Source organism: Canis lupus, chromosome 18 (assembly GCF_011100685.1).
Source record: "Canis lupus familiaris isolate Mischka breed German Shepherd chromosome 18, alternate assembly UU_Cfam_GSD_1.0, whole genome shotgun sequence".
Classification (NCBI taxonomy): Eukaryota; Metazoa; Chordata; class Mammalia; order Carnivora; family Canidae; genus Canis; species Canis lupus.
The window spans coordinates 14,849,929-14,872,941 of record NC_049239.1 but is presented as its reverse complement, the minus strand read 5'-3'; the positions used below and the strand labels follow the sequence as shown (position 1 = coordinate 14,872,941).

Here is a 23,013-nt window from a genome sequence, read left to right as displayed (position 1 = left end):
GTGTCTTCTCATCTCCTATTAGCATAGATACGGAGTTGTCTGTATAATGACAAAGGGAAGCCGCCTGCAGATTCCCATAAATCTCTACTACTTGTCGCTGGCCTCCCTGGCTTGGCTTCTAAGAACACTTCACTCTTCCAGGTCAGCTATCATCTTTGCCCCCAATATGCTCCCATCCAGGCACAATTGCAAGGCTCCTGAACCTAAGCTGAACATGTTCCCATGTTCCTGGCTTCTTCCTATATTCCAGCCCAACTCTGCCAGCATCTCAGGGGAGAGTTGCAAACTCTTATAGTCGTGGCAAGATCTTACTGGCCCCAGAACAATTTCCAACTTGGAAGCATTCCACAAGTTCACCTCCATCAAGTCAAAACATCTGGGAACATTAAAACACAGACAAAAGCCCAAAGTAACCAGTGTAGGCTTCCAAAAGACCCAAACAAGGATCTCCTGAGCACTTTCTTGTCTCAGTGACCAGATAAAACAAGTTACCGATCGATCATTTTTAAAATTATTGTTTACATCTCATCAGTCCCCAGAGAGAACTCTGTAAACCCTTCTTAGCCATAGGCCCCAAACTGCCTAAGTACTTTTTTCTGGCTCCTGATAAAAGTTATCAATGACTACATGTTAACTGAACTCTACTAAACACATGGACATCCTAGAAATCGGTTTTTAAAAAATCATTAGCTTTATAAAATTATAACATGGTTTACTCTAAAAATGAAATTACTGATACAGTATCTCTCATTCGTCATTGGGAAGTTGAAAAGCCTAGTTAACTTTAATAATAAAGTTTTCTAGAACTAGTTTCATTAAGAAATGATAATGATAATCATAGTAACAGTTAAAAAATGAATAAAGGCAAACATTAAGTGCTTACTGTACACTGGAAGCACTTTTGTACTATCTCATTCAATCCTTATAACCCTGTTACCATCTCTATTTTATATAGATCTCGGCACTTATGAGCCATATGCACCCTGCTCCCGATTTATGAATTGACATCCTTAAAAAAAGTTCAGGTGAAGCAATGAGAAAAGAAGACCATCCTTCTAAATCACAGAGCTTTTTCCCAATTAGCTGGAAAAAAGGCTTCAGATAAATCTACGAAGCTAGAGAGAGAAAATTATTTTAAAAGGTTAGCTAGATGAATGGCCTTCCTTAGAATTTTCTATCATAGATGAATTTCACATCTTAGATGAGACTAATAAGGTTTCCAGGACCTCCTTCTTAGGGAATCTCAGTGTCTCATTGGTCCAGGCTGACTGAGGTCCACTTACTCTCCACTTTGGGGGAACACATACGCCTGGGTTTTGAACTCAGTGCTCCCAGTCCTAAAGGCCCCACATTCTTCACAAATGATTTGCTTATGCGGGAGATGCAGTGAAGTTTGCCACCAAGAGGTTATAAATTGAGGAAATAGTCCGGTTTGTAGTAGTTTAAGATATTTTTAATGTGAGGGCCTCATTTTGTTGTTGTTTCTTTAAAAACAGCCTGTGTGTTTTTGTGTACGTGTTATGGTTTTGTGTACGGCTGGATCTCAAATAGGGGTACATTCAGTAGACAAAGTCAGGTTCGGTAGCTTCAAAGGGACCCTAGGGGATGTGTAAACCCACTCCCTTACTTTACACATGAGAGAAGAGGCCCAGAGAAGGGAACCGAAGTTCCCAAGGTCATACAGGGGAAGCTGCCCTGGAGCCCACTCTCCTGCTCCCTTCATGCTCTAGGCTGCCCTTGGCGTAACCCCACACCACCCCATCCAAGCATGGAGTTCAAGACGCCTTCTGAACCCAGGTGATGACCTGGAAAGGTTCACGGCTGTTTGTCAAATTCTTCTTGCCTGTGATTTTCGCTAACTTTGGAGGAAATAACACGAATGCGAAGAATTCACTGAAGAAATTCTGAAGCATTCGGTTAATGTTTCATATTGATATAGGTGGAAGACTGAAGCCACCAAAGGTGAAAAGAATGAGGAATGAAGAAGGGAGCACATTCCAAAGTCGGGCTATTCTAAACACCTGCAAGTCCTTTCTGTGTCTTTGGAGGCTGTGGCCAGAGAGAGGCAGAAGCCAAAATATCTCCTTTGGCATTTCCAGCCTAACCTTCCTCCCTGAGTTGCATCTATAAAACATCCTATCACAACAACGGTCACAGCAGCGTTATTCACTACAGCCAAAAGGTGGAAACAAGCCAAATGCCCATCAACAGATGGCTGGATAAATAAAACTCGGTCCATACACACCATGGAATATTATTTAGCCCTAAAAAGGAAAAAAAATTCTGACATCTGCTACAACGTGGATGAACGATAAAGCTGCTATGCTAAGTGACATAGGCCAGACACAAAGGGACAAATACTGCATTTGAGAGAGAGAGAGGGAGAGAAAGGGGAAGAGAGAGAGAGAGGATCTAAAATAGGCATCACAGAGACAGTAGACCAGAGGTTTTCAGGGCTGGGGGAGGAGCTAGGGGCGTTATTGTATAATGGCTACAGTGTTCCTACAGCTCAGGAAATCTATAGTGATGACAGCTGTACAGCATTGGAAATGTACCTAGCACCACTGAATTATGTATTCTTTAAAATGGTTAAAACGGTAAATATTTCTTTTACGACTTAAAACATATTAAAATGTGGATTGCGTTCCTTCATTTCTCACTTGGAATTCCTAACTCATTCGCTGCCATTAAAGCCCAAACTTCTTTTCAAGACCTGCTAACTGCCAACAGCAACATGGCCCATCTCTGCATCCCACACATGTGGAGAAACACAATCACACCTGGGTCACTTTGTGTCCTGGAGACCCATCCACAAACACATATCCATCTTGAGGCCACTCACAAGGGGACTCCGACAAGAAGACCCACAGCTAGACTAATGCAACCAGTGTTTCTGGACACCCTGACAACCAAACATACCGACACAGAGTCCCAGCAGGACCCTAGATTCCTCACCATGGAAGGGGAGGTGGGTGGGGGGAGAATAGATATTTACTACTGTATCCTTCCTCTACCTATGAAGAAAACTGCATGCACCTACCAGGAAGACCTTTGGGGATTGCTAACCCAAGCTTGCTCCATCAGGCCCATGAACAAAGAGATTTCAGCCCATACATGGCTATTTGGTGAACTCGGCAATTGCATGTTACACCGAACAGTGGGTGTCCTTAATGCAAACGCATATAATTAGGAGCTAAATCTTTGTACCTTTACAGGACAAAGGCTATAATAAGCAGGATGTACCACTTGTGACTTCTGAGGAAAGGAGAGCTTTTTCATTTTTCCTTAAAAGAATCTATTTCTCATGAGGCAAAGAGAATCTGAGAACAGGAGTCTTTTGAGATGGAAGCAGGGAGGAGGGTGCCGAACATGAGTTTTGTGCAGTATAGTCAGAACTTGTCGCCCAGGCCTGAGAGGTGCCAACCGGTACCATACCATGACCTCTACTCAACTTATTTAAAGGTTTTCACAACCTCATCCTCTGTTGTGGAAACCTTTCCATTGCCTGTAGTCTGACAACAACAGAGTTCCACAAGCTCTTAAAGATCTGAAGAGTTTGTAAAGAAAAACAATTTCCAGTGATGCCTTCCGTTGCCGACACACGTGGACATTTAGCGCCAATAAGCTGCCACTTGTAAGAAGTCCACTCGACATCGTTCCCTTGTGCATCCTAAAGGCACATGGCAGGATCACACTAAGATATTTAGAGGCAAACATCTCTAGAATAAGGTTTCATTCCCAAAGTGATTAATTAGCAGGAACACTATGCTAGAGATCTGTCCTTGAATATGCATGCATTTTAACCTCCATGCTATTTTTTCTAAAGCACAAATTTTCCTCTCGCTGCATGATGGTCAGGAAATCCCTGGGCACAGAAAACCGACTGTCTTAGGTGGTGATCCACAAAATGAGTTCCGTCTTTCCAAGTCGGTTTTAACTGCCTTACAGGGTGATATCCTGGTTTACGAGAGAGACCATCCTTTGGAGTCCAAATGGCCTTCCCCTCATTCGTTTAGGATGAGCCATACTCCCACGGCCTAGTTATGGCTGAACTCCGCTAACACTTCCCACCAACCTCTTCTGCCCCCCTCACGCCTTCCTCCCACCTCAATTTCAGCCAACCATGTTTACAAGACACTAGTTAGTAAATCCCAATTCACATGAACCCATCCGTTTGTTCAGCAGAAAGTGGCCTCTGGAGTTCCTCCATGTGAAGCCCATAGACCAGAGTTACATATGGCAGGCCTGCAAACGCGAACAGGATATGATTTATTTATGACGACCATGTGTGTTTGATGCCCAGTTCCAGCAGGCTGTGGCTTCCCTCCCCTGCCTCCGTCTGGGATGACCTATCTGCTCACTGTGTCCCATTTCAGGTACTATATTATTTCCATGCTGGGGACACAGGGATGTGCAACCGGCTGGGGGCCCCGCACACAGATGCCCCTGGCCCTGCCCGCCATTCAACAATCTGTGGCCAAACAGAAAGTGGGCCGAATGTGACTTGCTGCAAAGATCTGCCATGTACAATGGTTTTGGGGGGAGAGTGGAGAAGTAGCTGCCAGAATGACTGACCATGTGGGGCTCATTAAACTGTTGTATATTTACCCACAAGGAAGGCTGGGATGCAGGTGAAGGGAGCTCTGCTCCTCATTTCAAAGATTTCAAGCCACCACCACCCCCCCCCCAGCACCACCATTTGGCAGTGATGCTCCAAAGGTAAATGGCAGATAGGCATCAGGAGGTCCAAAGGTGGACTCCACTTAAGTGCTGTAAACTTCTGCCTTCCACAGTCTCCCCCCTACCCCCCCAGTTGTATTTATACTTTGAAAGAAGTTAACATGAGGCAGTAGTCACCTGGGCGTGCTCGGTTTTTGACAAGGCTTAGTCACTCTGTACCCAGCAGAACAATTCACATTATAGTCGAAATCCTGTGAAGACTCTGCCACACATGCTAACACTAAAATACCAGTAGCTCCACTTACCTTCTTTATTAAGCCTCATAACCTCCCTGCTTTTTCCACCCTCTTTTCCAGCCTCTTCTAAATCTACATCTGCAGATGAAAAAGAAAAGGAGAAAAGAAAATGAGGAGAAAAAAAAAAAAAAAAGATCAAAAAGGGGGGGAAAAGCCAAAGTCAAGGAGGGTGGGGGGGAGGGAGAGTGTTTATTTGCAAACAGATCGATAGAAATACTGTACATGAAAATCTCTCAAAAATTGACAATGCAACATTTTCTCCCAAGTCCGGATTGCCATCTACCTGGCCCAGATAGGTACCAAAAAACTATGCAAGCAGCAACAGAGTAGCCTTTTAAACAGATCCACCGTGGGGCTGTGAAAGCCCACCCCGCTGGCTGCCACGGGGAGCCCGGCACAGACAGACAGACAGACAGCCAGCCAGCCCCGGCAGCAGGGCCTCTCTCTGTGCATTGATGATCTGTCTCTGTGTGTATTTATTTAGGGAGAGAGGGAGAAGCATGGACGACACCGGGGGCCACTCTCTCTCTCACACACACACTTTTTCCCAGTGGCTCTAGGTGAATGGAAAGGTTACAGGATAATAAAAGGAGGAGGAGGCGGTGGGGTTCTTACTGTCGGAGCAGTGTAATTTGGCGGCGTCGATCCAGGAGGACCAGGGCTTGCCCAGAAACGCCTCCGGACTGGGCACTTTGCGATCCAGTGTCGCCATTGCTCTTCCTTCTTGTTGCTTTTTCCCTGTTCCTTCGGCAGCAGCAGCCGAGAGACACGGGATTCGAGAACGCTCCGACGTCATCTTCGGAACGTTCCGACATTGAGTGCTCTGAAAGGGGGAGGGCGGGAGGGAGGAGGAGGGGAGGGCGGCAGGGGGGCGGGGGGAGGAGCCCGAGCCCGAGCCCGAGCCGGAGCCGGAGCCCGAGCCCGAGCCCGAGCCCGAGCCCGAGCCCGAGCCCGAGCCGGAGCCCGAGCAGGCGCTGGGGGCGCGGCCGCGGGGGGCAGCAGAGAGGCGCCTGCAGCTCGCCGCCCGCCCGCCCGCCGGGGAGGGAGGGGAGGGGAGGGGAGGGGAGGGGAGGGAGGGACCGCGCGCCCGGGGAGGGGAGGGGAGGGCCGTCTCCGGAGGAGGGGAGGGGCTGCCGGGGGAGGGGAGGGGCCGCCAGGGAGGGGCGGGGGCAGCCGGGGAGGGGCGGGGCGGGGCCGCCGGGGGAGGGGCGGGGCGGGGCCCGCCGGGGGAGGGGCGGGGCGGGGCCGCCGGGGGAGGGGAGGGGCGGGGCGGGGCCGCCGGGAGGGGAGGGGCGGGGCGGCGCGCCAGGCCCCGGCGGCGGCGGTGCGCGCGGGCGCGGGGATGCTGCGCCCGGTCACCGCCGGCACCGCCTTCTCGCGCGCCCGGAGGCCCGAGCCGGGGTCGGAGGGGCCGCGGCGCGCAGACCGAGCGGGGCGGGGGCGGGGGCGGGGGCGGGGGCGGGGGCCGGCCGGGGAGAGGCACGACCCCGCCGAGCGGCCTCCAGACGACGGAAAGTTTCCGCACGCCGCCCTTGCGGCGCCCTGCCCTCGCCGGCTCGCTGTGGTCCACGGTGAGGCGCCCCCGCGGAGACCCCCGCCGCCGCGGTCCGCTGGGTGTACGGGTGGGCGGGGAGCCGGACGGGCTCTCCCCCTCCGAGCATCCGCCTCCCCCGCTCCTGCAGCCCGGGGCGTGTGGGGGGTGGAGGGGAGCCGGACAGGTTAGCCCCAAGAGCATCCCAAGCCGGGAGGCGACCCTGGTGGTGACCAGCTCCCGGCTCTCCTCCCACTCCCTTCACCCTTTCTTTCCTGTCACGGTGGACCTGGGGACCGTGGGGGGGGGGGGGTCCGCGGATGCCTTTGGGAGCTGAGACCAATGGGTGGATGGAAGTGGTGCTTAAAAGAAAAAGAAGCAGGCGAGTCAGGGGCCATCTCAGGCGGCGGGACCTTGCAAAGCCCAAAACTCAGGGTCGCGGTGTCCCCGGACGCGCGGCGCGCGGTGCGTGTCTCGGGTTCTGCGGGAACCACGGCGCAGCCCCTGCTCCAGGGCCACGGTGGCGGGAGGGCACCCTCAGCGCTCGGAGCGGGCTGCTTGCTGGGCCCAGCCCTGGAGCAGTTTCCAGCGCTCCCTGCCGTGATTCCAGGGTGGCTCCATCAGCGACCTGCGCCTGCAACCTCCGGCCGGGAATCTGACTCCCGGGAGCACTCCAGGCTTAACTGCGCTAGCCAGCTAGAAAGGAAGCGTTAGATGTCCTCTGCATTTTGGGTGTTTGGTGCATTAATTGAGATTTCTCCTCCTCTCCCTAGGGGTAGGCAAGAAAGGCCTTAAAAGTTCTGGTATCTCGTTCTCTTTCTCTCTCTCTCTGAATCCTTTCGTTTACTAGGAATTACCTAAAATATATGGGCACTCCCTCACAATCAATGTCTTTTTTATTTTCCCCAGTACCCTTTTCGTTCTTACCACTTTTGTTTCTGCCCAGTGGCCGAAGCACACTGATTTGAAGTTGCTCTGGACTGTCCTGGCTATGCCATCTATCTAATGCCTCTACACTTGGCATCCTGTGCCTCAAAGCCAGGGTTAGGATGAGCAATGAAGGAGGAGCTATGGACTGGTCTTCAGTTGTGATGTTTGTGTGGATAGGCTTGTGTTTTGTCAGACCCAGACAAGTTTGATTTGCCTCTGCTGTCTTTGGAAGGGTTTCTCCATAGGGACCACTACTAAGTGGCTAACATGCCGGCAAGTGGAGAATTCTCATTTTAAGAGTTGGTGCTATTAACAGATATTTATTACTTTTTGATTTCTTATGATATGCTAGACAATGTGCTTGACATTTCCTTCCAAATATCCATCCATCCATCCATCCATACATCCATCCATCTTTTCAACCAATATTGCCTGTCACCGACTAGTGCCGTCAACAGAGGAAGACAAACGAGACTTAGCCCAGTATGGAGAAGCAGTCTGGTGGTCTCTATGGAAGAAGGAAGGTGTGAAACTTATCAACTCCTTGGAAAAACAAGTACACAGTGACTGGCCAGGGCAGTGAATAGTATGGTCTCTCAGAGTTGTGCCTACCTATACAGGGAACTAAAATCTAGTTTGGAATGACCCGAAAATGTGTCACAGAGAAGATAGGATTTGCTCTGCACCTTAGAGATTGGGGAAGATGTATCATGGTAAGGTGAAGACTGATCTTGTGAGCTGCCCTATGGAGAGGCACAGGTAGCAGGGAACTGGGGAGGCCTCTGGCCAACAGAGAGGAACTGAGGTCCTTGGTCCAACAGCCCATGAGGTGCGGTCAATAGCCACGTGACTGAGAACATTCTTTTCTCTAGTCAAGCCTTGAGATGAGACCACAGCCCTGGCCCACGTATGTGAGAGACCTTGGAGCAGAGACACCCCGTTAAGTCATGCCTGGATTCCCTTCCCCCTTCCCCCTGTAAACTATGAGAGTAAACTATTGGTGTTTGCTGTTTTAGATTGATAAATTCTGGGATAACTTGTTACATGAGAATACATAACTGATACAGAATGGTTTGTGTATAAAGTGATGAGATAACAAAACAACATTGTCTGAGCAATGCTCCTTGTTCCTCTTTTGAACTTCCTGTGAGCTGTGAATCATCCTTGCCAGCTCAGTGGGACTGGTTTACTCCAGAATCTCCTACATGCCAAGTTTTGTAATTTACCTTTATCCCTGGGCATTCAAATTTTTGCTATTTAAACTCAATCACTACTTTATGGAAAGAATTCATCAAGGACAAGGTCATGATGTAACTGTTGGGAACAAGTCTTTACTGATAGCAACGCTATCACATTGGTGTCCTTACAACCCTGCCCTCCTTGAGGTGTGTAGAGAGTAAAGTGATCAAGGGACTCAAGCCCAAAGGTTAGGACCTGCCAGAAAATTCTCCTCTCTCAGGAACCATTTTCGATAATCTAAGAAACCAAAGGAAGCTTATCATCCAGAGGAGTCAGGGCATCTCAGTCTCAGAGAAACAAGGCAACAGTCCAGTATTTTAATATTAGTTTACTCTCCCAGCCAAATCTCTCAAGTAGAGATTATTTCTACACAGCATCCTGAAGCTGGTGGGACAGCCTAAATATTATTCCCTTCTAGCTGGGAGCATTTGAGTTTGTAACATAGTAAAGTATGGGCTGGAACCAAAAAGTGGGTTAGCATCTCTACAAAACAGACAGATGTTGGAGCCATTCATTGCCTGTTTAACTGATAACCAGAACGCGTATACATTACTGCAGTTAGACTTCTGGAGTATAATTGCGGTTTCCACCCTCGGCTTTGCAGTGATTCCACCGACTCTAGAGATAATAACACCAACTTTGTGAAACTCTAACCCACCTGTGACTTAGTAACTGGAGAACATGGCTGTCAATTAAATTATACCACTGGGAGCCAGAGAAGGCAGGAAGTATTGCTCATCACGCTACTAGACTTTTACACTTGACTTTTGATGAAAACTGAGGTCAACGTGGTGCATATATAGTATTATATACATGTCTAGACTTACATATCAACTATACATATGGCAGATTTATTGCAGACTTGAATTCCTTTTGGTAGTAAAGAGTTACAAAGATTGCTAGTGGCAACAAGAATCTTATACATTCTTAATAGGTATAAACAGACCTGCCAAACAGTCATTTAAAGCATATTAATATAACGTCTATGTGATAAAACTGCCTAGCAAAGGTATAACACCTTCTTCCCTTCATGATTAACTTTTGGGAAGATAAAAAGGGTGTAAATATTTTTATTGTTTTCTTATCTTTCTTAGAAAAATAACAGTGGTTGTTTTAATTAAAAAGGAGACTCTTTTTCGTAGACCAAATAAAGAAATCAGGTCCACAGAGATGGAAAATACCTCCTTAATCTGAATCACACCTGGTTCTGGAGAGATGTGCATCTAATACGCAGCCTGCATTCACTTAGTCTGATTCATGTGCTGTTTTACCTCATTATTGAAAAGAGAAGAGGTAATATTAGCTCTCTCATTTGAGGATATTAAGCTCCCGCTGGGGTCGAGGCACTGTGTGTGCACCCTACTTCCTACCTAGACGGTTGTTGGGAGCTCCCCGGAGGCGAGGAGGAGAGAATGACATTCCATTAGAATGAGGCATCCCTGGAATTGTTTGATGTTCTTTGTCTTAATTGAATCCATCTATCCCATCTGCCACTCTTCTCCTGAAATTTATTTCCCTAACCCCCTCTCTCTGAGAATTGTAATTTTGGGGGAAATTTGCTACATACGTTGTTACCTTTTCTAAGAGCTCACCGCATCTGGAGGGCAGGTGTGCTGTCTCCCTCGCCTTGCTAGACAGGGTTGCCTGCCTCTTCCCTGCCCCTCACATGCTGCTGGATCAAAGGGGACTGGGATAAAAGACCCCCAGTAGCAAGTGGAGTAGGAATTCCAGGCTCTGGGTTGTTGGTCTCAATATAAGGCCCTCGCCACGTGTCTGGTCTAAATAAACAGGGACTCTGTTAATAAATAGAACCACAAAAACATGCAATTTGCCTTCTGGCTTTGGCAGAAAGGCCCCAAATCGGGAAAGTGCGATGTTGAGGTACAGCTGCCTTGATGCCCCTGGCAGACTCACCTGTGACTTCGTTGCTCTCTCGGGGCTCCCCAGAACCACCGTGATGCTGTGGGCTGAGGAGGTCCCCACTTCCCTGAATGTGGCAAGACCAGGTCCTTTTCTATCCATTGCCCTTTCTCAGGGGTCAGACAGGAGTGTCTCTTTAGCATTATTGTAGAAATCACTTGGTCCTTCACCTAAATATAAATACATACCAATTTGAGACTCTATGTGGACTTATTAATTGGAGCAAAGCCCCACCCCCACCCCTCCAAATTCACCAGTTCATAGAGCTGGGGAGGCAGTGCAGAGTGGAGGCTAGAGCCCGGGCTTGAGATTGGCAGGTGTCAAGGAGAGCTGCTCTTCAGTCGTTTGCTTGAGAACCTTTCTTAATCCATCTTGACCTCAGTTTCCTCATCCATTAAATGGGAACCAAGGCTCTGCTCTTCAGATCATCATGAGGATGAAGTAAGACTCTTGACATTGAGCCCCCAGCACAGGGCCTGGCACATGGTGGACAGCCGTAAATGTTTGCTATGATTATTACTATAGTTGCAGTGCATTGTGTGGACAACAGTGGCCAGTCAGCAAGAGGCTGACCCTCTGATGCTGGGAGGGCTCGTGCTTCTGATTATCCTTCCACTTAGAATGGAAACCAAAGCTCCTGTTCCTTTGTATGGGGCTGTTGTCCCGCATCAGTTGGTGGAGACTTCTAGCAGAAGTCTTCAGCCTTGACACTTCATTTGACATGGACTTTAGGCCAGGGTGCATATCTTTTTGTGCCGGCAAAGGCCCTACGAGACTTTTCTGTTATGCAAAATCCAAAGTGTGTGTACACGTGGCCAACAAGCACATGAGAAAATGCTCTGCATCACTTGCCATCAGGGAAATACAAATCAAAACCACAATGAGATACCACCTCACACCAGTGAGAATGGCTAAAATTAACAAGACAGCAAACAACAAATGTTGGCAAGGATGTGGAGAAAGGGGAACCCTCTTGCACTGTTGGCGGGAATGCAAACTAGTACAGCTGCTCTGGAAAACTGTGTGGAGGTTCCTCAAGAAGTTAAAAATAGAGCTACCCTATGACCCAGCAATTGCACTACTAGATACAGATGTAGTGAAATGACAGGACACCTGCACCCCAGTGTTCACAGCAGCAATGTCCACAACAGCCAAACTGTGGAAGGAGCCTCGGTGTCCTTCGACAGATGGATGGATGAAGAAGATGTGGTTTATGTATACAGTGGGATATTAGCCATCAGAAAGGATGAATACCCACCATTTGCTTCAATGTGGGTGGAACTGGAGGGTATTATGCTGAGTGAAATAAGTCAATCAGAGAAAGGCAATTATCATATGGGCTCACTCATGTAGAATATGAGAAATAGTGAAAGGGACTATAAGGGAAGGAAGCAAACTGAGTGGGGAAAAATTAGAGAGTGAGACAAACCATGAGAGACTCGGGGATCCCTGGGTGGCTCAGCGGTTTGGCGCCTGCCTTTGACCCAGAGCGTGATCCTGGAGTCCCAGGATCGAGTCCTGCATCGGGCTCCCGGCATGGAGCCTGCTTCTCCCTCTGCCTGTGTCTCTGCCTCTCTCTCTCCCTATGTCTATCATAAATAAATAAATAAATAAATCTTTTAAAAAAATGAGAGACTCCTAACTCTGGGAAACAAAGGTATGTAGAAAGTTTGGGGGATGGGGTGACTGGGTGATAGGCACTGAGGAGGGCACTTATGGGATGAGCACTGGGTGTTATATGTTGGCAAATTGAATTTAAATAAAATATTTTAAAAAATAAGTAAAAGTTTTCAATAAACATCTATTGAAATGAGAAAAAAATATATATCCAAAGTGTACTTGGAGGCAAAACTGCTTTTGCACAGCAATGTAAATAGTTGTCTTAATAGTAAGCAGATCTCCTGGGTGGCGCAGCGGTTTGGCGCCTGCCTTTGGCCCAGGGCGCGATCCTGGAGACCCGGGATCGAGTCCCACATCGGGCTCCCGGTGCATGGAGCCTGCTTCTCCCTCTGCCTGTGTCTCTGCCTCTCTCTCTCTCTGTAACTGTCATAAATAAATAAAAATTAAAAAAAAAATAGTAAGCAGAGTGGGGTCTCTGCAAGTTACTTCATCCCTCCAAAATAAGTGTATTGTCTTTTATTAAAACAAGCTTAATACTGTATCCTACAAGTTACATGTGAATGCGTTCCCATGAGATAGTAAAGCAGTAGTAATATGGGGAAAAATCCCTGTATTTCCTTTATATGTGGACATTCCCCTGCCCCCAGATCAGTCCCATACCCCCAAATCTGAAGGCGCCTTTTCAAACAATTTTCTACATGTATACCTACTGTATATATTTATCATTACAGGGATAGGTGACATTGCTGCATGTGTGTTCTTATTTTCTCTTAAACATGAACAGCATCATTTTGTAGAGAGACATATTTCATCCGTGGTTGACAAAGAAGCTTAGCGTGAGCATAGACAAGATTGACAGGTGCAGCAGATAGTTTTGTGGATATTTTTCTGCAATTTTCCTTTTTCACACAGGCGATTGCATGCCTTTGTATACGGAAACACCTCGTTCCTTTAAACTGCTGCATACTATTCCATAAAACATTCTGGAGTCTGTCTGTTGTCCTAGTGATAGACATTGAGGTTTCTGCTTTTACAAAAACCAGAGTGGTCAACATCTTTATTTTTAGATCTGCTTCCTGGGCACACGAGGGAGTATTTCTACCTAAAAGTAGAAGTGCTGGGTATGTGCATTTTAAATTTTCATAGTTCTGCCAAATTGTCTTCTGAAGGAGCTGACTGATTCATGCTCCCATGAACTATGTAGGAATGGGCCCATTGCCTCACGCCCTGATTCCTACCCAACATTTTCAAACATTTGAATTTTGCATAATATTAGGGAAAAAACACATCTTGTTTAATTTGTGCTTCTCTCATTTCGGGTATATTTTTGAGCATTTGTTCTTCTATGTCTATTGTATTTTCACTCTGTACATTGCTGTCAGTACCTTTTGATGATTTGTTATTGACATTTTCAGATCTTTTTATTGATTCCTAGGAATTCTTTGTACATTCTAGATTGAGAGCTTTTGTCTGTTTGGAAATAATGTAATTTTCTAGCCTGATGCTTGTCTTCTTTTAACCTCATGTGTGGCATCTTGTCTATACACTTTTTCTTTTGGTTGTAGTCTGATGTATTAGATTTTTCCTTGAGGCCTTTTGCATTTTGTACCTTGCCTAAGAAGACTTTCTCTTCCCCCAAGGGCACAAAATATTTTCTTGTATTTTTTTCTTTATGCTTTATAGGTTTTTGTTTTTACATTTAGCTCTGAGATATTTTTGGTTAATGATGTGAGGTTTAAAATTTAATTTTGGATCTTCCAAACAGTTACCAGTTTTTCCTGGGGGGCATGTATTGAATAGTTTAGCCTTTCTGTAGAAATAAGTCATATACTCACTTCCCAAATACATGGGTCTGTTGCTGAGCTCTCTTTTCTGTTCCATGGCTTGGTTTGTCTTTTCCAGCCCAATTTCAGAGTTTGAATCGCTCTTGTTTTATGATATATTTTGCTATGTGTTGGGGGGAAAATGTTTCTTTTCCACAGTGGATTGAGAATACTCTGTCTTGGTCTGTTTGGGTTGCTGTAACAAATTAACTATAGACTCGGGGGCTTGTAAACAACAGAAATGTGTTTCTCACAGTTCTGGAGGCTAGACGCCAAAATGCAGTGTTCAGTGAGGGTTTCTTGGTTTGTAGATGGCCCCTTTTTACCAGGTCCCCACGTGGTGGAAAAGGCGAGCTAGCTCCCTAATGTCTCTTTGATAAGGGTTACACTGTCAAGATCCAATCTTCCTCCCCCAGGCCCCTAAGGCCTTACAACCTGAGATCATTATCTTCGGGAGTAGGATTTCAACATATGGATTTGTGGGTGGATAATCATTCAGACCACAGCATTCTTATCTCTTGAAAAGTATTTTTTATTCCTGAGAAGTGTGTTATAGGTTCAACATTTGTTCAGCACTTGTCATGAGGACATCTCATGATGTGACTGGAAACCTGACCTAACGCCTACTTCATAGGTACCATGAAGATTGGGCCCAATGGCTACAGCCAGCTTGGACTCTTGGTGAAAGCCTCCCCCAGGGTGATTTTCCAGATCAAATATCTCAGACTTAGGAAGATGAGTTGTTGAGAGATTGTTCTTCCAAGTCTCTGAAAGACCAACCCCTGTGGTTAGTGGTTGAGACTGTGGGGATATTCCCATCTGTCGGTCATCCCAGGGTGAGAAGAAGGAGTCATGGGCACAGGAGACCAGAAGAGAGGTGGGAAGTGGACCTGGGATGAGGGCTGAGCTTCCCTGGTGTGGGGAGCAGGCGGGTGAGAGCCTCTTATGGGCCAGGAGCTGGGCCAGGTAGTGTCCAGTAGGGCAACCCTTCTGGGATGACCTAGCTGTGAGTCTGGAATCCTTCAAAACCCAGTGACCAGTCATAAGGTTTTCTATGTTGTCTTTTCTTTTGCTTCCCTCAAGGTTTTAAATGGCCTGGTCTTAGGTAGCGGTGTTGTAGGAAGTTGAGTTAGGGGCTTACACCTACATGAGAGCCGTAGGTGTAAGGTTGCAAGTTGCTAGTTTTACTTCCTGCCAGTGCTGTGTGGTAGCAGCACCACTATTCAAGAGAAGATGGCAGTCCTCAGACCCCAGGAGGTGGCCAGGCACAGAGAGAGTGGGGAGCAGCCCCCAGCAGTCCCTAACACCTTTCTTCCAGCACCAGCCCGACACTCTCAAAAGGAGGAAATCCGGAAAATGAGAGGCCAGAATTTGGGTTATATTTGTATGACAGGAAATAGGAGCCTGATATCTTTAGGTTCATTAAGATAATTGCTGCAGAACTTAGAGTAAGGCACAGGTCTCTATTGTTTGGAGGCCAGCTTATTCACAGATTTACTACTTCCCAAGAATGATACTAAGGCTATACATTTAAACTCCAATGTGGGCCAGTGTTTCTCCACCAGGGATGATTTTTCTGCCTCCCCTCCTCACTCCAGGGATATTTGGCAACAGCTGGAGACATTTCTGGTTGTCCTGACTGGGGGTGGTGTGTACATCTAGGAGGTAGAGGCCAGGGATGCTGGTGGATATCCCACCGCCATCAGAAGCACAGGAAGATTTATCCACCCCAAAATGATAGTGATAGGATCCCGAAACCCTGACGTAGGACAACTAATTTCCAGTTTTCTTGCTTTCTTTTTCATTTCCAGAGAGTGACCACCTAACCCTCAGCAACTTCTTTGCCATGACAGGGCTTCTTTCCTCGCACAGAAAGCCAGTAAGAGTGATCATCCATCACTATGAGTTAAACCCAAAGTCTTTTCCCTTTCAATGTATGAAAGCCAAATTATGTAATTGAATGAATTTGTAGAAGCAAAGAAAATGGATATAGTTCTTATGCAATAATCAAGTAATATGGTTGCCTCTTTCTCTTGCTTACTCTATTAGGATGCCCATGCTAGATAGCTGTTATTGTTCCCAGCTTCTAGATAATAAAAGTGAGGCACAGAGTGGAAACAAAGCATGGCGCCCTTCCTCTGGTTTTGTATATTCCACAGTTAGCAAACACCTGGCCATGGTCATTGCATAGGTTGTGTACTGCACAATTGTGCCACTTTTAAGGGAGCACCATTCATTCACAGGACAGACATCGTAGATTTATTGTGATAATTTTCTAGGCAGATGGCACAAAAGTGGCTTATTCTAACAAAATCAGGACCATGAAGCTATTTTCTAACAGAAGTAAAGTTTCTTCAAGGAAGTATGCCTCTCCTGATGCTCATGAAAGTGCTAGATGGACTAGCAGGAAGGAAGGGGGTTATTGATGACCCTTTGTATATGTGAGCAGTTAAGATGGGAGCTGTGTTGGGAAATAGTCTGCCTTGTGTGATGGAATAAATAGAACAATCTTGGTATCTAAATTTGGTTGTTCATACTTCTGTTATGGTTTAAGTCATCCTAAGCTTGGCTTGGAGGAGGAGACATTGACATGTATATCAGTTTATAAATTTGGCAGCAGGAGGTGCAAAGAGAGTCGTTTCAATTATGGATTGACCCATGATTGATTTAGCAACGCGTGTGGCCTAGTGTGTAATCAATGCTAAGGAATGGCAGGTGCCGGACTCTTAGGGGGGTGAGGGCAAACGTTGGAGCATTGATCAGCTGATGAGCTCCAAGTGGGCCCCATGCGGGGAGCATCAAATCCAGGGAGAATATTGTGAGAGTGACAGGATCCCGTGTGCGAACAGAGCCCACCTGAGCTCTCGTCCTGTGTAGCTGTGTAACCATCTCTAACATACAGACACTAAAACAAACAAACAAACAAAAAATACAGACATTACTTTCGAACAGAATTGCTTTGTTCTAACTTTGTTCTGAATCTTTAGTGTGTGCCACTTCATGCCCCTGACTGCTTCAGTTGAGAAGGCTTTCATTTTTCCACCTACGCAAATACCTTGGCATTCACAGACTCTGGCTAAACAACAACAAGAAAAGTCTCTTCTAATGCCCAATAGATACTCAAGTTTGCAAGGGAGGTGGGCTACATAAAGGATTTGCAAACCTCATTTTCTAATTGGCACAAGAGTGGTTGATGGACTGGCTTCATCTGGCCCCGTGCCAGGGACATGGACTCAGTAGTTGCTTTTGCCAGAAGCAGACAGTCAGGGAGACAAGTGTGCAGCCAGGGATCAGAGAGCCCCTGAGAAGGTGCTGTTGCGACGTGTGGGAGACAAATGCAGGCCAGGGCTGCTGCCTGCTGCTGGGGCAGAAAAGTGGGGGCTGCGGGAGAAAGGCGGTGAGGGAGGGGGAGGCCGAGACTGGCCCGTGGCCCCACCTTGCATGGGGGACAGTGGCCTTCTTAAGTGAGAGCCTTGGGCCACGTAGACAATAATTCCCTCCAACAAAGCCCTTAGTGGAAAATAGGCGAGTCACGAGGGGATTTGGAATCAGGAAAGGTTTGAAAGTGTTACACAATGTCTCCAAGATGAAAATCTACAGCGAGAGAGAACAGGAGCATAATACTGTGTGTTCTTAGGCAAGTGGCATATTTCTTTGAGAAATACTTTTTTTTTTTTTTTGAGAAATACTTTTTACTAAGAACGAAGCTGTAAAATTAGGGCTCTGTTGATAGGAACTCATCAGGTGACAAACTTGAACTTCCCAAGATCCTTTAGCCATCTGGCCGGTGTGTCTAGAAATTGCACCCGACTGTACGGATCAAAGGGAGGTGTGTGTTTGTGGTTTACTCTGATACTCCAACCCTGGGCTGTTTGCAAAGGCAATTAAACAGATTTTTCATCCTAGGTAGGATGACCACATGGCTGAGTTTGCCTGGGGAGTCCCGGATTATACAAAATTATTAATAGCTTGTCCTTTCGGTCTCAAAAGTGTCCTGGTTTTGGTGATAAATTATATGGCTACCTTAATTCCAAGTGATTTAGTGTGGACTTCTTTTGCTTACTCTGTGAATCCTCAGTGGCCAAAACGGATGCTTCTACCTCAAGGATATTTGCCCACATGCGCGTTCTGTCTTTTTGAAATGGTTGTATCTTTTCCCCTTGCATATAAAGCAATTTTTACTAAACATTCGGAAGAAAAATAAGCAGCCTAAATGAGTTACCACAGACATAGAACTACCTGTTAATATTTTGTTATCTGTCTACATAACTATATCTAGACCTATCTATTTATCTGTCATATATTTATATATATTTTAGGTCCCACTCCCCAAACTAAATGACTTTACTCAGAGTAGCATTCCATAATATACCTATGTAGATATGGATACTACATGAAATTATATATTTAGAACTATATAATACTGTAGTCAACATAAATAGTTGAAATCATTCTTTTTAAATAATCACTTTTTTAAAAAGATATGTATATTTACATCCTTTTTAAGTAATTACTTTTTTAAAAGGATGTGTGTATTTATATTAGAGAGAGGTCAAGTGGGAGGGGCTGAGGGAGAGGAAGAGAGAATCTCAAGCAGATTCCACGCTGAGAGTGGAGCCCAATGTGGGGCTCGATTTCACAACCATGAGATCACTACCTGAGCTGAAACCAAGAGTTGGATGCTTCACTGAATGAACCACCCAGGCACCCCTTTCAAATAATCACTTTTAAAGACTGCATTGTATCCTAGTAGATGGCTATTCTTAAACTATAATGTATTTAAATCCTCAATTCAGGGCATTTAGGTTGTTTCACATATATATATATTTAATGTTAATAATATATATTATTAGTATTAATAATATATATGATTGTTATAATAAATGTCTTCTATAGCTAAATCTTTTCTCACATTCATGGTTATTTGGGATGCTTTCTTATAAATGAAATGGATATGCATTTAAAAATTTTAATTTCTTGGGATCCCTGGGTAGCTCAGTGGTTTAGCCCCTGCCTTTGGCCCAGGGCGTGATCCCGGAGTCCCGGGATCAAGTCCCACATCAGGCTCCCTGCATGGAGCCTGCTTCTCCCTCTGCCTGTGTCTCTGCTCTCTGCTCTCTCTCTCTCTCAGTGTCTTTCATGAATAAATAATAAATAAAATCTTTAAAAAAAATTTTTAATTTCTTAAATTTGGCCAGCATGTGTGAAAATTCTCAATCCCTGCCTCACCTGTGCCTTTGATCTTTTTCATCTTTCAGCCTGACAGGAAAGAATTTCATCTATTTATTTCCATGGCATCTCTGATCATTGATGATTCTTACTTCTTTTATTAGTAAGTTACTCATTTTTCTATTAAAGTGTTCACCTTCCTCTTATTTAATTATGAAGGCTCTTTATATGTTAAATAAAGTAAACCTTTGTGTTAGAAATTGCAAGATCTTTTCCTGATGTACTATTTGTCTTTTGATTTTATTTCTGGTGGATTTGTGTGTGCGTATGCATGTGTGTGTAGATTCAGAAATCTTTTCTTTTTATAGTTAGACCTATCAGTCTTTTCCTTTGTGAAGGAAAGACTGTCCTTTTTTTAAGGGACCAAGTTTTCTTTCTTTTCTTTTTTTTAGAAGAGTTTATTTATTTATTCATTCATGAGAGACACACAGAGAGAGGCAGAGACACAGGCAGAGGGGCACCTGATGCCGGACTTGATCTCAGGACTCCGGGATCACACCCTGAGCTGAAGGCAGATGCTCAACCACGAGCCACCCAGGCGTCCCTAAAGGACCAAGTTTTCAACAGAATTAACCCATGAAATTTTTATAATCTGTTCTGGTGCTCTCTCAAACCCCTTGAGCTCCTTGTTTCAAACTCACCAGTGCGGGCATTGTATTAGATGAGATACAATTTTGTTTCCATTTCTCCAGTTCAGGCTATTTCCCAGAAGGGGTTCAACCCTTTCACAAACTCACAGATAAGTTACTGCAAGTAAGAACTGGTGATATGCATTCTTTTCCTCAACCACAGGACATGTGTGCCTCCCTTCATGAAAAGCCATAATGGGAATTAGAAAGGACTAGTTTGTTTAGATTCTTTGCACAGTGAATCATCACTGCCCCATTGATAGGCTTTATAATTGCCCTGATGTGTTCTCAGGAAAACTGTGCCATCAACCCCAGGTCCTAATTACTACACAGAGCAAGAAATGCCATGGCGTGTCATAGCTCCCCTGAAGCAAGCAGCTTTCCATGGAATGGATGTCCCTGTGCTTCGTGGCAGCACTACCACTCTGATGAGGAGGGCACTAGAGGCAAATGCACATCTTGTTCTAGGTGGGACAGTTGTGGGTGAGCTTGTATCTGGGCTTCTCTGCTGGCATGCTGGGCTGAACCACATGTGTGCCTCAATCCCTTCTTCATCTTTCAAGTTAGACCTGTGCATCCTGCTTGCTCCTTGGCCCTCTCCCGGGCCTGTTTGGCCCTCTCGGTGTTTATTCTAGGGAGCAGGGAGAGAAGAATCTCCTCTTCCACTTACAGACCTCATGGAAATCCACTTGGTCATCCTCAAGCCCACTCCCCTTTCACCCCAAGTCCTTCCTGCAGGGTGATGGAGGGGGGTGCTCAAGGGGTTCGAGGGGTTGAGTGTAAGACCAATGATCACCACCATCCTGATGATAAGATACGGTGACCCACCTCCATCCTCAACTGTCAGAGCTTTTCCTCTGCTGCTTAGCAGTGGGGACGCCTGGGGCCCAGAGGCAGTCTCAGGATACTGAACCCCACCAACTGACAGCTTCTCAAGATAACCCTCAAGAATACCTCAAGAGTCATGGTGGGAGCCTGGGGATGCAGACCAAGGTCCTACATCAGCAGGCCTTTGCTCTCTAGCTTTGCCAAGGAATTATTAATGCATAATATGTGCAATAAGTGTAGAGTAACTTGCTCTATCAGCAGGGAAATCAGGTTTATGGTGCCACTCTGGGAGCCAGACTAGGGATCTGAAAATAGTTTTTACTATGGAATGACCCTAGAATGGATTTGAGCAGCCTTCCCCAGAGGCTATACTTTTATGTAAGGTACATCAGGGGTCCCCTCCATTTGGGAAAGGCACACTAATTTTCCTGATGCCTCATTAGTGCCCTTTGGTCTCTCCCTATTCTCTTATCTAGTATCACAAAAGCCGAAGAACTAATTTGGCTGTAACACAACCCTCCTCAGAGTGCTGGAGAGGGAGAGAAACCAAATGTGAGCACAGCCCAAACCCTCTTTAGTGGGCAAGGCTCATTTGTAAATAATTTTAGTCTTGTTACCCATTCACTAATCATATATCCTTCCCGGTGGGTATTGGCAGCATGTCAGATGGAGCTCACTTATGAAAAGATGCCACAGTTTCCAAACCCATTCTGGCTTCTCGAGAATCTGTGCATTGGGGAAACCAGCTATACTAAAGGAACTATAGGCCCGTTTTTCTTTTTTCTTCTCCCTTTGAGGGCTGGGGTGGAGAGTGGTAGAGCAGAACAATATCTATGCACTTATTAATTCAGGAAACATTTCCTGAGCTTTCCTCTGTGGCAGGCGCTACCAGAGGAGCAGGAGAGAGAAATCCCAGACACGTGATGAGTCCCCATTTTGCAAAGGCATTTCTCAGAGTTGCTAATGACATCTGCAGGGGGCTGAATGGTGGCCCCCAAAGATACTGGGTGCTAATCCCTGAAACCTACGAATGTAGAATGTACTGCCTACCGTAGTGAGTGGTCAAGTCTTACAGATGTGATTGAGTTAAGCATCTTGAGTTAGAGAGATTATCCTGGATTATCCAGTGGGCCCGAAATGCCATCACCTGTCTTCTTTTAAGAGGGCGATTTTACAAGGACACCAAAAGGGGAGAAAGGGATGTAAAGATGGAGCAGATAGAGATTGGGCCTTGAAGATCGGGGTGATGCAGCCCCAAGCCAGGGAACACCAACAGCCACCCGAAGCTAGAAGAGGCAAGCAACAGATTGTCTCCGAGAGCCCCCAGAGGAAGCACTGCCTTTTTAACATCTTAATTTTGGACTTCTGGCCTCTGGAATTATGAGAGAATACATTGTGGTATTTTAAAGCCCCCCCCCCCCAACTTGTTGGGGTAATTGGTAATTTGTTACAGCAGCCCCAGGAAACTAATAAAACATCCTCACAGATAAAATGAGGACAAGGGTCTAGAGAACAGTTTTCAGGCAAGTGGAGTCACAGGTGTCTATCTGACCCAAGTCTGTTTATTCATCCTCTTGGCAAATATTTATTAAGTAAGTACCGTGTCCCAGGTACAGGAGATAGAGCCAAATAAGGCTGACAATGTCCCCACTGACTTGAGGGTAGAGGGAGAGAGCAGGTTATAAAGAGGTAAATAAGAAATATGATCCAGGTCACTTTCGCTATTGCTAAGTGCTTTAAAGAAAACAAAACAAGGTAATGCGGAGTTGGTGGGGGGAGGTATTTTAGATTGGGCAGTAGGAGGACCTTTCTGATGAGATAACCTTAGAGCCGAGCCCTGAATATCCAGAAGGAGTTACCATCCGGACAAAGCTTTCCAAGTGGAAAGAGTTGCAAGTGCAATGGCCCTGAGGTCAGAATGAGTTCAATGTGCTTGGGCTTAATTGTGCACAGAAAGACCAGGCTCTTCCAAGTCAACGTGGAGAGCCACCTCTCACAGAGGGCTGCCAGGTTCTGTTGGGGGCTCTGTCCTTGTAATTTTCTTTGTTTATAACTAAATTAGAAGTAAACATGTAAGTCATCTAAATCAAGCGTAGGTCACATAAAGCTAGTAGGACTTATATTTCGTTAGATGTCAGGGTTTGGGCTTTAAAATACCTTGACAGATGTGAACAAAACTCTAAAGATAAAATTTGACAGGTACAAAAATATAAAATTATTTGCCTAAATCAGTACTGGTGTGAAGGCCCTAAATCTCAATATCCACAAACAACTTGATAGGCCAGCTA

General features: G+C 45.9%; 1 protein-coding gene and 1 long non-coding RNA gene across 8 annotated transcripts in view; one reads left to right on the top strand and one right to left on the bottom strand.

The window, feature by feature from the left end:
• Positions 1–5,804, bottom strand: part of ATXN7L1 (ataxin 7 like 1) — a 245,328-nt gene extending 239,524 nt beyond the window's left edge. For 6 of the 7 annotated variants that reach the window (XR_005373183.1, XM_038562722.1, XM_038562723.1 and 3 more), the window contains exons 1-2: positions 5,592–5,804; positions 4,986–5,054 (exon numbers count right to left, since the gene is read on the bottom strand). Coding sequence is in view for 6 of the 7 variants with exons in the window: in XM_038562722.1 (XP_038418650.1) it covers positions 4,986–5,054; positions 5,592–5,772 (250 nt within the window). In the remaining variant the exon portion in view is untranslated. The remainder of the gene's footprint in view (positions 1–4,985; positions 5,055–5,591) is intronic. The other variant, XM_038562724.1, reaches the window with a different exon arrangement.
• A 624-nt stretch (positions 5,805–6,428) lies between these two features.
• The window catches only part of LOC102151464, a 32,112-nt gene continuing 15,527 nt past the window's right edge, over positions 6,429–23,013 (top strand). The window contains exon 1 of the long non-coding RNA XR_005372914.1: positions 6,429–6,547. This is a non-coding gene — a long non-coding RNA (uncharacterized LOC102151464). The remainder of the gene's footprint in view (positions 6,548–23,013) is intronic.